Source organism: Trichechus manatus, unplaced genomic scaffold (genome assembly GCF_000243295.1).
Source record: "Trichechus manatus latirostris isolate Lorelei unplaced genomic scaffold, TriManLat1.0 scaffold00010, whole genome shotgun sequence".
NCBI classification, from domain to species: Eukaryota; Metazoa; Chordata; class Mammalia; order Sirenia; family Trichechidae; genus Trichechus; species Trichechus manatus.
This window is the reverse complement of record NW_004443946.1, coordinates 26873118-26885925: the sequence shown is the minus strand read 5'-3', so window position 1 is coordinate 26885925 and position 12808 is coordinate 26873118. Positions and strand designations below refer to the sequence as shown.

The window sequence follows — 12808 nt, the reverse complement described above, 5'->3', positions numbered from 1 at the left end:
CGTCCTCTTCTGAATCCGGCCTGAATTTCTGGCAGTTCCCTGTCAATATACTGCTGGAGCCACTTTTGAAAGATCTTCAGCAAAATTTTACTTGTGTGTAATAATGATACTGTTCTATAATTTCTGCATTCGGTTGGATCACCTTTCTTGGGAATAGGCATAAATATGGGTCTCTTTCAGTCAGTTGGCCAGGAAGCTGTCTTCCAAATTTCTTGGCATAGACAAGTGAGCACCTCCAGTGCTGCATTTGTTTATTGAAACATCTCAATTGATATTCCATCAATTCCTGGAGCCTTGTTTTTCGCCAACGCCTTCAGTGCAGCTTGGACTTCCTCCTTCAGTACCATCGGTTCCTGATTATATGCTGCCTCCTGAAATGGTTGAACGGTGACCAATTCTTTTTGGTATAATGACTCTGCGTATTCCTTCCATCTTCTTTTTATGCTTCCTGCATCGTTTAGTATTTTCCCCATAAAATCCTTTAATATTGCAACTCGAGGCTTGAATTTTTTCTTCAGTTTTTTCAGCTTGAGAAATGCTGAGCATGTTCTTCTCTTTTGGTTTTCTATCTCCAGCTCTTTGCACATGTCATTATAATACTTTACTTTGTCTTCTCGAGCCACCCTTTGAAATCTTCTGTTCAGTTCTTTTACTTCATCATTTTTTCCTTTTGCTTTAGCTACTCAACATTCAAGAGCAAGTTTCAGAGTCTCTTCTGACATCCACTTTGGTTTTTTCTTTCTTTCCTGTCTTTTTAATGACTTCTTGCTTTCTTCAGGTATGATGTCCTTGATGTCATTCCACAACTCATCTGGTCTTCAGTTATTAACGTTCAGTGGGTCAAATCTATTCTCGAGATGGTCTCTAAATTGAAGTGAGATATACTCAAGGTCATAATTTGGCTCTCGTGGACTTGCTCTAATTTTCTTCAACTTCATCTCGAACTTGCATATGAGCAACTGATGGTCTGTTCCGCATTTGACCCCTGGCCTTGTTCTGACTGATGATATTGAGCTTTTCCATCATCTCTTTCCACAGATGTAGCTAATTTGATTCCTGTGTATTCCATCTGGCAAGCTCCATGTGTCTAGTCGCTGTTTATATTGGTGAAAAAAGGTATTTGCAATGAAGAAGTCGTTGGTTGTGCAAAATTCTATCGTGTGATTTCCAGCATTGTTTCTATCATGAAGGCCATATTTTCCAACTACCGATCCTTCTTTGTTTTCAACTTTTGCATTCCAATCATCGGTAATTATCAATGCATCCTGATTGCATGTTCCATCAATTTCAGACTGCAGAAGCTGGTAAAAATCTTCAATTTCTTCATTTTTGGCCTTAGTGGTTGGTGCGTAAATTTGAATAATAGTCATATTAACTGGTCTTCCTTGTAGGCGTATGGATATTATCCTATCACTGACAACACTGTACTTAAGGATAGATCTTGAAATGTTCTTTTTGAAGATGAACGCAACGCCATTCGTCTTCAAGTTGTCATTCCCAGCATAGTAGACCATATGCTTGTCCAATTCAGAATGGCCAATACCAGTCCATTTCAGCTCACTAATGCCTAGGATATCACTGTTCATGCATTCCATTTCATTTTTGACGATTTCCAATTTTCCTAGATTCATACTTCGTACATTCCATGTTCCAATTATTAATGGATGTTTGCAGCTGTTTCTTTTCATTTTGAGTCATGCCACATCAGCAAATGAAGGTCCCGAAAGCTTGACTCCATCCACATCATTAAGGTTGACTCTACTTTGAGGAGGCAGCTCTTCCCCAGTCGTCTTTTGAGTGCCTTCCAACCTAGGGGGCTTATCTTCTGGCACTATATCAGACAATGTTCTGCTGCCATTCATAAAGTTTTCATTGGCTAATTCTCTTCAGAAGTAGACTGCCGGGTCCTTCTTCCTAATCTGTCCTGGAAGTTCAGCCGAAATTTGTCCCCCATGGGTGACGTTGCTGGTATCTGAATATCGGTGGCATAGCTCCCAGCATCACAGCAACACGCTAGCCCCCACAGTACGACAAACTGACCGACACGTGGGGGGGATGTTAAGAGTAGAACCAACAAAAACCAACCTATTGCCGTTGAGTCGATTCTGACTCATAGCAACCCTATAGGACACAGTAGAACTGCCCCACAGGGTTTCCAAAGAGCAGCTGGTGGATATGAACTGCTGACCTTTTGTTTAGCAGCTGAGTTCTTAACCACTGCACCACCAGAGCTCCGTTAAGAGTATGGACTCTAGTAATTAGACTGATGGGTTCAAAGCCTATAACTTAGTGCAATTTACTTAACCTCTCTGTGCCTATTTCCTTGTCTGTAAAACAAGGAATGATCATAGTATGTATATCTTATGGTTTTGTGAAGATTAAATAATCTAAATATATCTAAAGTGCTTAGAATAGTACCTGGCACATGGTAAACATTATGTTAAGTGCTAGCTAATATCATCATTACTTTCTCCTGGTTGTGAGAAGATACAAAAGAACATATTTACAACATCTAGCACAATGCCTGCTGCCCTGGAAATGAAAAAGTCTGTGGTTCTAATAGATGTCTTCCTTCAGGTTCCCATCGGACCACTGAGAAATTTCAATATCCTCTGAGGAAGTGTAAATTAAGGTCATAACGTGTCACATAAAAGAGCTTCAAAATTAAAATTTGGGCAAAAAGAATACTGGTGTTACATTCAATATCTCAACTGCCTTACCTTAAAAGCTTTGAAGCTGAGAAAAAGCGGTTAACAGACAAAGGTCAAAATGCCAAAATAGAGCATTTGGACAGAGGAAGAAAGTACCGTCAATTAACATGATGATTAATGTAAACAGATTTCCAGGGCTGCTGTTATAAAATGATTTGAAGGCTATGATATTATCCTTGAAAATAAAGAAATAAGAGATTTGAGCTTTTAACCAGGAGCAAACCTTTGGATAACCTTCATTAGGTAAGCAAGATATTACTTACACTTTTGAAGGAAGCTGCAAATTCAGCAACACCTGGTACTAAAAAGAAAGAAAAAAAAATCATTCATTGAATAAATATTTGAGTGCCTTAAGCATAGAGGATTCAAATAATAAGAAAACAGCCTTGCCCTCAAGGAGCTTAGAGTCTGGAAGAGGAGAGAGAATAAATCAATAATATTGCTTAAGCTCTAAGAAAGAGACTGGGCGCTATGGGAGGACAAACAGTGGAAACCTAAATCAGACCAAAAATGCAGGAAAAGCTTCTCAGAGGAAAAGATGCTTCATTTGAACCTTAAAGGACCAGGAGTTAGCCAGATGGGAGGGTGGGAGATACAATATCTCTTACCAGAAAGTTTGGATCAAATTTCCTTTTTAGGTATGCTGTTCTTTCAATCCAATTATTTATATAAATGTTTCACAGGAATAATCACATTAAAGAGCAGAAAAATAAAAATCAGACACTTAAAAATGAAATAATATTCAATCTTACTTATAAAGAAATGCAAACTAAAACACATAATAAAAATCAGTAACATCCAATATTGGTGAGTTTGTGACGAAATGAACACTCATACACAGTCATTTTCTTCCATGTGCACAAAGATATGTGCAAGAATATTCACTGTTAAATTGCTTGTAAAATAAAAACTGGGTATAACTTAGGTTTGCAAATAGAATATGAATACATAAACTATGGTTCATCTATACAACAAAACACAACTATATAGATCTACTTCATTCTTTTAAATGGTTACATATCTACCCACTGCTGCTGAGTTGATTCTGACTCATAGCCACCCCCCAGGGTCTCCAAGGCTGTAAATCTCTATGGAAGCAGACTGCCACATCTTTCTCCCGTGGAACTGCCGTGGTTTCCAACTGTGGACCTTTCAAGTCGAGTCTGACTCATTCCGACTACAGGATCACTATGAGTTGGAATCAACTTGACTATGTAACCACTTAAAAGAATGAAGTAGATCTATATATGTTGTTGTTGGATGTCAAGTCAATTTCGACTCACAGCAACCCCATGTGACAGAGTAGAACTGCCCCATAGAGTTTTCTAGGCTGTAATCTTTATGGGAGCAGATCGCCAGGTCTTTCTCCTGCAGAACCACTGGATAGGTTCAAATCCCCAACCTCTTGGTTAGCAGTCAAGCACTTAACCATTGCACCACCAGGGATCCTTATATCTATATATATACCAACATGAAAAGCTCCATTAATAAATTACTAGGTGGAATAAGTTAAGCTTCAGATCATGTACATATGACCTCATCATCATACCAAACTATCCACATACTTTAAAATATATTTATTTGCTTATCTGTATACAGCAAAATTTTAAAAAATAATAGTTTTTTTAAAGGCTTCCTATCATTTCCTGAGTCATAACGTGTTCTGAAAAAATTAAACCACCAAACAAATATTCTTAACATTGGACCACAGAATTCAGAATTCTTCAATATCTCCCTCAAAGGAGCACTGGTTCTCCAGTGTTGATTCTGATGTAAACAAACCAAAAACTTACACTGTTCAGGCCAAAGGTCTGGTGAGGCACGGTCAAGTTTTTCAAAACTTAGCAAAGATGCTTCCAGATCCGTCCCTAAAACAAAACATTCAAATGAGCCAAGAAGACACAAAACACATTCATTTGTATTTTATGACATTTCACTTGCAAAAGAACATAACAAACCAGAACACTAACCTGGAGGTGTAGAAATTTGAGTTCTATAATTACTGATGCTACCGAGCCATGATGTAACACAAATAAAGCATTCCCCTCCTCAAACCTCATTTTTTCAGTCTTTGAAATGGAGTAATATTTTACCGGTGTGAAACAGAAATGAGTATCAACAAACCCACCTACATTCTCATTCTAACTCTTGGCCTTTCCTCCAGTTACAATCAATTGTCACTGCCCCCAGGAAAGACAAACTCCTCTGCTAGGACTCTCATGCCATCTTCTCCTGTTTTGTCAAGAAGGTCATCTTGAATAATCGACTCTCTCTTGCACCATCAGTTTCTACCTTCTCTACTAGCTCATACTCAACAGCAAGCAAGCCTGCTCTAGAGTTTTCTTTCTTTAAAACAACTCTCCCTTGACCTCATGACCTCCTCCACATACCCATCACGACAAAAGCTTTCGTCTATCCCTTTGTCTCCACTTCACCTCCACACTCTCTCCTTAACCTACAATAATTAGGCTTCTGTCCTTACATACACAGAAACTGCTCTTGTCAAGGTCATCTATGACCTGTGTTGCTAAATCCAGGTGCCATTCATTTATCTGTTCTCCTATATGACCTCTTTGCAGCATACACACACTGACCACTCTCCCTGAAACACTCCATTCCCAGCTTCTATGAAACTACTCTGCTGGTTTTTCTCCTCTCTCACTGACTCTTCCTTCTTCAGTATCCTCCTCTGTCCAGGCCCCATTTAGCTCACTCCACTCTCTGCCTCAAGCCTGCTAAGGGGATCTCATCTAGTCCCACAGCCTTTACCATCATCTGCATGCCAATGACTCCATATTTATATTTCCATCCCAAATTTTTCTTCCTCTGAACTTTAGAATTATATATTCAAGTGGCTACTAGCTATCTCTCTCCATTTGCATGTGTGAAAAACCCCTTAAACCTAATATGTTCAAAACCATACTCTCTCCTAGTCTTCTCCATCTCAAGAAATAACACCACCATGAACCCCAATTCTCAAACCAAAAACCTAGACGTCATCCTTCATGCCTCTTTCCTTCACCATCCCACAACCAATCCATCAGTAAATCCAGTAGTTTCTATCTCCAAAATACATCCTGAAACCATATTAGTCCAAGGGACCATCACTTCTCTCTTGGACTATACCAATAGCCTCTAAAACAGGTCTCCCCACTTCTATTCTCACCCTCCCCACTCCCAAATCTATTCTCCACAAAATAGTCAGAACTGTTTTTTTGTTTTTTTTTTTAAATGCCAATCAGTTCATGTCACTCTCCAGCTTAAAGAATTTCTTCTAGCTTAAGGACTTCTTCCCAGCTAAATCTGTGGAGTTTACCATGCCTTATAAAATCCTACATGATCCAGTCCCTGCCTAATTCTTTGATACTATCTCCCCTCCACTCTACCCCTGATAAACATTAGGTGCTCAATATTAACAACAACTATAGGTAACATTTGTTGGGTATTTATAGTGTGCTCAGTATGCTAACTAGTTGCAAAAAGTAGTTCATTTAATGCTATAAACAGTGATCCTTAGCATTTTCTGGGTAAGTCATATCTTTGGAAATCTGAAAAAAAAAAAAACCCTATAGACTCACTCATCTCCTACAAGGAAGACCAGTTAACATATTGATTATTATTCAAATTTACGCACCAACCACTAATGTCAAAGATGAAGAAACTAAAGATTTTCACCAATTTCTGTAGGCTGAGATTAATCAAACATGCAATCAAGATGCACTGGTAATTAATGGTGATTGGAATGTAAAAGTTGGAAAAGAAAAAGAAGGATCAGTAGTTGGAAAATATGGCCTTGGTGATAGAAACGACTCTGGAGTTCGCATGAGAGAATTTTGCAAGACCAGCGACTTATTCATTGCAAATATCTGTTTTCACCAACATAAACAGCGACTATACATGTGAACCTCGCCACATGGAATACACAGGAATCAAATCGACCACGTGGAAAGGGACACTGGAGAAGCTCATTATCACTCAGAACAAGGCCAGGTGCCAACTGCAGAATAGACCATCAAGAGCTCATATGCGAGTCCAAGCTGAAGACAAAGAAAATTAAAACAAGTCCATGAGAGCCTAAGTATGACCTTGAGTATATCCCACCTGAGTTTAGAGACCATCTCAAAAACAAATTTGACACACTGAACACTGTCATGGATTGAATTGTGTCCCCCAAAAACATCTGTATCAATTGGCTACGTCATGATTCCCAGCATTGTGTGATTGTCCACCATTTTGTCATCTGACATGATCTTCCTATGTGTTGTAAATACTATCTCTATGATGGTGATGAGATAGGATTAGTGGCAGTTATGCTAATGAGGCAGGACTCAATCTATAAGATTAGATTATGTCTTGAGCCAATCTCTTTTGAGATATAAAAGAGAGAAGCAAGCAGAGAGACATGGGGACTTCATACCACCAAGAAAGCAGGGCCAGGAGCAGAGCATGTCCTTTGGACCCAAGGTTCCTATGCAGAGAAGCTTATAGACCGGGGGAAGGTTGATGACAAGGACCTTCCTCCAGAGCCGACAGAAAGAGAAAGCCTTTGCCTGAAGCTTGCACCCTGAATTCGGACTTCTGGCCTACTAGACAGTGAGAGAATAAAAATCTGTTTATTAAAATCATCCACTTGTGGTATTTCTGTTATAGCAGCACTAGGTAACTAAGACAAACGCTAATGACCGAAGATCAGATGAGTTGTGAGATAACATCAAGGACACCATACATGAAGAAAGCAAACGGTCATTAAGAAGACAGGAAGGAAAGAAAAGACCAAAATAAATGTCAGAAAAGACTCTGAAACTTGCTCTTGAATGTAGAGTAGCTAAAGTGAATAGCAGAAATGATGAAGCAAGAGTTGAACAGACGATTTCAAAGGGTGGCTCGAGAAGACAAAGTAAAGCCTTATAAAGAAATGTGCAAAGACCTGGTGTTAGAAAACCAAAAGGGAAGAATATATTTGGCATTTCTCAAGCTAAAAGAACTGAAGAAAAAACTCAAGCCTTGAGTTGCAATACTGAAGATTCTATGGGCAAAAGGGAGCCCTGGTGGCATGGTGGTTAAGAGCTTGGCTGCTAACCAAAAGGTTGGCAGTTCAAATACACCAGCCACTCCTTGGAAACTCAATGGGGCAGTTCTACTCTGTCCTATAGGGTCATTACGAGTCAGAATCAACTTGACAGCAACGGGTTTAGTTTTGGTTTTATGGGTAAATTATTGAACAACACAGAAAGCATCAAAAGAAGATGGAAAGAATACACAGTCACTGTATCAAAAAGAATTGATTGACGTTCAATCATTTCAGGAGGTAGTATATGATCAAGAATAGATGGTACTAAAGGAAGAAGTTCAAGCTGCATTGAAGGCACTGACAAAAAAAAAATGCTCTAGGAATTGACAGAACACCAACTGAGATGTTTCAACAAACAGATGCAATGCTGGATGTGCTCACTCATCCATGCCAACAAATTTGGAAAACAACTGCCTGGCCAACTGACTGGAAGAGATCCACATTCACGTCCATTCCAAAGAAAGGTAACCCTAGAGCTGGGGCAACATGGTGCTATAGTCAGAAGCACCATGCCGTTCCTCCACAGCAAAGATCCAAAAAACTAAGTCAAACAGATTCACACATCAATCTTGAAACCCTAAGCATTAAATGAAGAGATAAAGAACTCAGCCAAGCACCGAATGGAATAAGAAACTGACTTAGAACCGATTGTGAGGAGAGATACATGCAGAGGTCCCCTATCAGCTACCGCAGCATGGATCCACCATCTTGGACTACACCAGATGACCTTCCAGTAGAAGAAAAGGCACTAGAACTGCCTGATAGGGAATTCAAATCTCTAAAACTCAGAATTATCCAAGAGCTGAAGCAAAAAGCAGACAAAGAAGGGTGACCCAACAGAATGGGAAAATTATCAAACAACATCATTAATATCACACATAAGTAAAATTTTACAGAAGATAACTCAAAAATGGTTGCAGGAGTACACTGACAGGGAACTGCCAGAAATTCAAGCCAGATTCAGAAGAGGGCATGGAATAAGGTTATCCTTGCTGATGTCAGATGGATCTTGGCTGAAAGCAGAGAATACCAGGAAGGTCTTTACCTATGTTTTATTGATTATGCAAAGGCATTCGACTGTGTAGATCATAACAAATTATGGATACCAATGGGAAGAATAGGAATTCCAGAGCACTTAACTGTTCATTCAGAACCTAGACCATAAAATATAGGCAGTTGTCTGAACAGAACAAGGCGATACTGTGTGGTTTAAAATCAGGAAAGGTGTGTGTCAGGGTTGTATCCTTTCGCCATATTTATTCAATCTGTATGCTGAGCAAAGAATCTGAGAAGCTAGACTATATGAAGAAAGTGGCATCAGGATTGGAGGAAGACTCATTCACAACCTGTGATATGCAGATGACAGAACCTGGTTTGCTGAATGTAAAGAGGACTTGAAGCACTTACTGATGAAGATCAAAGACCACAGCCTTCAGTATGGATTACACCTCAACGTAAAGAAAAGAAAAATCCTCACAAATGGACCAATAAGCAACATCATGATAAACGGAGACAAGATTGACATTGTCAAGGATTTCATTTTATGTGGATCCACAATCAACTCCCATGAGGCAGCAGTCAAGAAATCAAACGATGTCTTGCATTGGGCAAATCTGCTGCAAAAGACCTCTTTAAAGTGTTGAAAAGCAAAGATGTCGCTTTCAGGACAAAGGTGCGCACCTGACCCAAGCCATGGTATTTTCAATCACCTCATATGCATGATTGTGAGGATGGTGCAGGACCTGGGAGTGCTTTGTTCTGTTGTACATATGGTCGGAACCTACTCGACAACACCTAACATATGTATGTTAAAGCTGGACAATGACTAAGGAAGACTAAAGAATGGATGCATTTGAATTATGGTGTTGGTGACAATACCACGGACTGCCAGAAGAACAAACAAATCTGTCTTGGAAGAAGTACAGCCAGAATGCTTCTTAGAAGCAAGGATGGAGAGACTTCGTCTCACATAGTCTGGACATGTTATCAGGAGAGACCTGTTCCTGGAGAAGGACATCAGGCTTGGTAAAGTTGAGGGTTAGTGAAAAAGAGGAAGACCCTCAAGGAGATAGACTGACACAGTAGCTGCAACAATGGGCTCAAAAATAGCAATGACTGTGAGAATGGCATAGGACTGGCGGTGTTTTGTTCTATTGTACATAGTGTCGCTATGAGTCGAAACCAACTTGATGGCACCTAACAACAACATACGTATGTATATACACACATACACACACACATAAAATTTTTCAACATGTACTTTTCTCTAAACCAAATATTTTCAGGGAATTTCTGATGGTATTCTAACTGGTAAAGAACTCAACTGTAATGAATGGCCTTAACTAAAGCATACAGAAGTGGTTTTAAAAAAAAAAAAAAAAGCTGTGTGTAACACAAAATGCTAACTTTCAAGTTCCCAAAACTGTTATTAATGGGAAGGTCAACCACAATAAAAATAAACTTATTGGTGGTGGGTTCCAATAATCAAAGGTGGCTTTATGACACCACAATCTGTGGCATTACTCAGACTCTGCTGTGACTCTTATTTTCATAATAAGTAATTAAATGGCTTTATTTGGATTTCAATTTTCTTTTCAAAGACTCAGCAAATTTATCATTTAAAAAGACAAAAGATTAAACAGAACAAACTTATTTTCAAATCAACATTATCTGAATTAAATTTTAAAGACAGAGACAGGTGGAGCACTAAAAATAGAAACGAGAGAGCTAGGCAGTTGGATATTTTAGATGCGATGCTTATTTAGAAGCAGACTTTAACTTCAAAGTGCTCAACTTGATTCTGTAAGATTAAAAAGAAGAGTGGAAAAAGGCGGAATTCTGTAAGAAATCAGAATGGAAACTTTTAAAAATCAAGTAACCACAGAGATGACTAGATGACCAAAGGAAAAAAAAATATTTCAAATACTCTTCTCAGCCTAAGAAGGAAAAAAATTGAGAGAAGATAGGGAAAAATCAAACATGGGACACAGCTCTAGAATCTCCAAAACTCATAAAAACAAAATAATAATAAACTAAAAATTTTAATAGCAATTATCTCTACTTCTATCACTTGGCTGACTTTTTAAATGCCTCTTCTTTCTGGGAAGAGAAAGACATTTTAGCAAAAGCGCATCCAGGCAAGAGAATTTCTTCTGACTCGTAATTTCTTATACAATATGTACCTGTGCTCAAAAACTTAAAGACTTTCCACCAGGTAATGTATTATTTATGCATACATCTAATCATTCTTTCAATAAATATCAATTGAAGGCTTACTGATTGCCAAGCACTGTGCTAAAAACCCTGGGCTACAACTGTGAATAAAATTGAGTTGACATTTATAATCCAGCGGGAGAGGGGCACATTAACCGAGTTACCACGCTGACAGTGAAGGATAAAGTATACTGAGCGTGAATAATGGTGGAGAGGCAACTCTAGATACTGCGGTCTGGGAAAGCCTCTCTGGGAAGCGACATCTACGATGACCCCTGAAACTGAAAAAATGTTTACATGTTTCATTTATCTTTTTGTCTCCCAAAGTACCTAGCATTGTGCCTTTCATATTGTAGGTACCAGATATACTCTCTCCTGGCCTCAATTTTCTCATTTCTGAAATCATGAACTTTCAAGATTCCTTCCACACAATGTGTTTGTGCTAGAGGGAAAATTTACATCTCAATGAAATCGGCGGTAGAAGCAAAAATGAAGTGAGTTAAAATCTCTGCAAGAACGTGAGTTTATGTTAATGGAGGGGGGACAATTCGGAAAAGGAGGGTGAGAATGGTTGCACAACTGAATTGCCCGTGGAGAAACTGCTGAATTAGTGCATGGTTTGCTGCGTATATTTTCAACAACTGTAACAACACAAATCACTGCAAGATCCTAACTCTCTAAAGCAGAACCAACGCAAAAGCATGTGGGTATACCAAAACCACATAATTGCTACCTGAGATGACCTGTATCTTAGACAACACATAAGCAAAAACAACTGTTCATTAACTTGGCGTGAGGAAATACAGCAGAAGCAAGAGAGGCTGCGACGTGAGCAAGACCACACCAAACAGCTCAGTTCACATTCTCAGGACTTTAATGGCGAGGGGCCAAGAAGGTCGCCTGCTTTTCTTGCTACCGGGGCAACTGTCCCAATCTGAGGGAACGGAAGAGAATCACGTTTCTCTTGCGGCTCAGTCCCGGGATGAGGTCAGCTACCAACTCCAGCTACGGCTTCAAGAATCGTTCGGGAAGCTCAATGAGAAGAGAACTGACCCTTCAATGGGGCGCCCCGAGAAAGAGAAATCCACAGTAGAAAGCACCTCTCCTCCTCGGCTCTCAGCCTCACCCAAAAAGAGCTAAGGGAGGACCAGGGCGACCCCGCCCTTTTGCCCGAACCGAGTCCCTCGCAGGTGCCCTCCTCCACCAGCCTGGTACACAGCGGGGGAACTGGCACCTCCGGAGCCTCTGTGAAGAACCCGTGAGCTGAAGGGACGCATCCCAAGGAAAAGAAGTGGAAAGGAAAAGAGAGGGGCCCAAGAAAAGAGAGGGGCTTTAGGAAAGGAGGGGAAGACGGAAAGTGCAAGTTCTCAGAAGCAAATGAGGTAGCAGGCGAAGAATCTAAGCCGGCTCTTACCGTCTATGGGAGACGCCATCTTCCAACCCATGTCACGTGACGTGGCCAACCGTCGGCGGGAAAGCAGGAATCCATAAGCCCCGCCCCCAAAGGGGAACCCTATCCCCAACTCTCAGCCCGGTCTTGTTTCCCCGCCCCATAGGGCAATCTTTGCCTAGCTCCGCCCCCTAGTTCTAGCCACGCCCCCTAGCGCAGTTGTTGAGGTGGGGCGACTGCGAAATTCTTGGAAGGTCTTATTTACCTTCCTCAGTAAGTGGGTGGGACCGTGGTCGTGCCTGTGGCCAATCGGGGTTCCGGATTAGGGGGCGTCTTCCCGTGTGTTCAATATAGAGTACCCAAGTCAGGGGCGTCTTCCCTCCATCCGCCAACAGAATTCGCTGAGGTGGGAGGGGAGGAGAG

The 12808-nt window shown here is 40.3% G+C and overlaps 1 protein-coding gene across 2 annotated transcripts in view; it reads right to left on the bottom strand.

The window, feature by feature from the left end:
• LIN52 (lin-52 DREAM MuvB core complex component) overlaps positions 1 to 12609 on the bottom strand; it is a 140669-nt gene extending 128060 nt beyond the window's left edge. The window contains exons 1-3 of one of the 2 annotated variants that reach the window (XM_004371034.2): positions 12410 to 12609; positions 4505 to 4579; positions 2975 to 3012 (exon numbers count right to left, since the gene is read on the bottom strand). In XM_004371034.2, coding sequence (XP_004371091.1) covers positions 2975 to 3012; positions 4505 to 4579; positions 12410 to 12440 — 144 coding nt within the window. In that variant the 5' untranslated portion in view covers positions 12441 to 12609. The remainder of the gene's footprint in view (positions 1 to 2974; positions 3013 to 4504; positions 4580 to 12409) is intronic. The other variant, XM_023726385.1, reaches the window with a different exon arrangement.
• Positions 12610 to 12808: the final 199 nt, after the last annotated feature.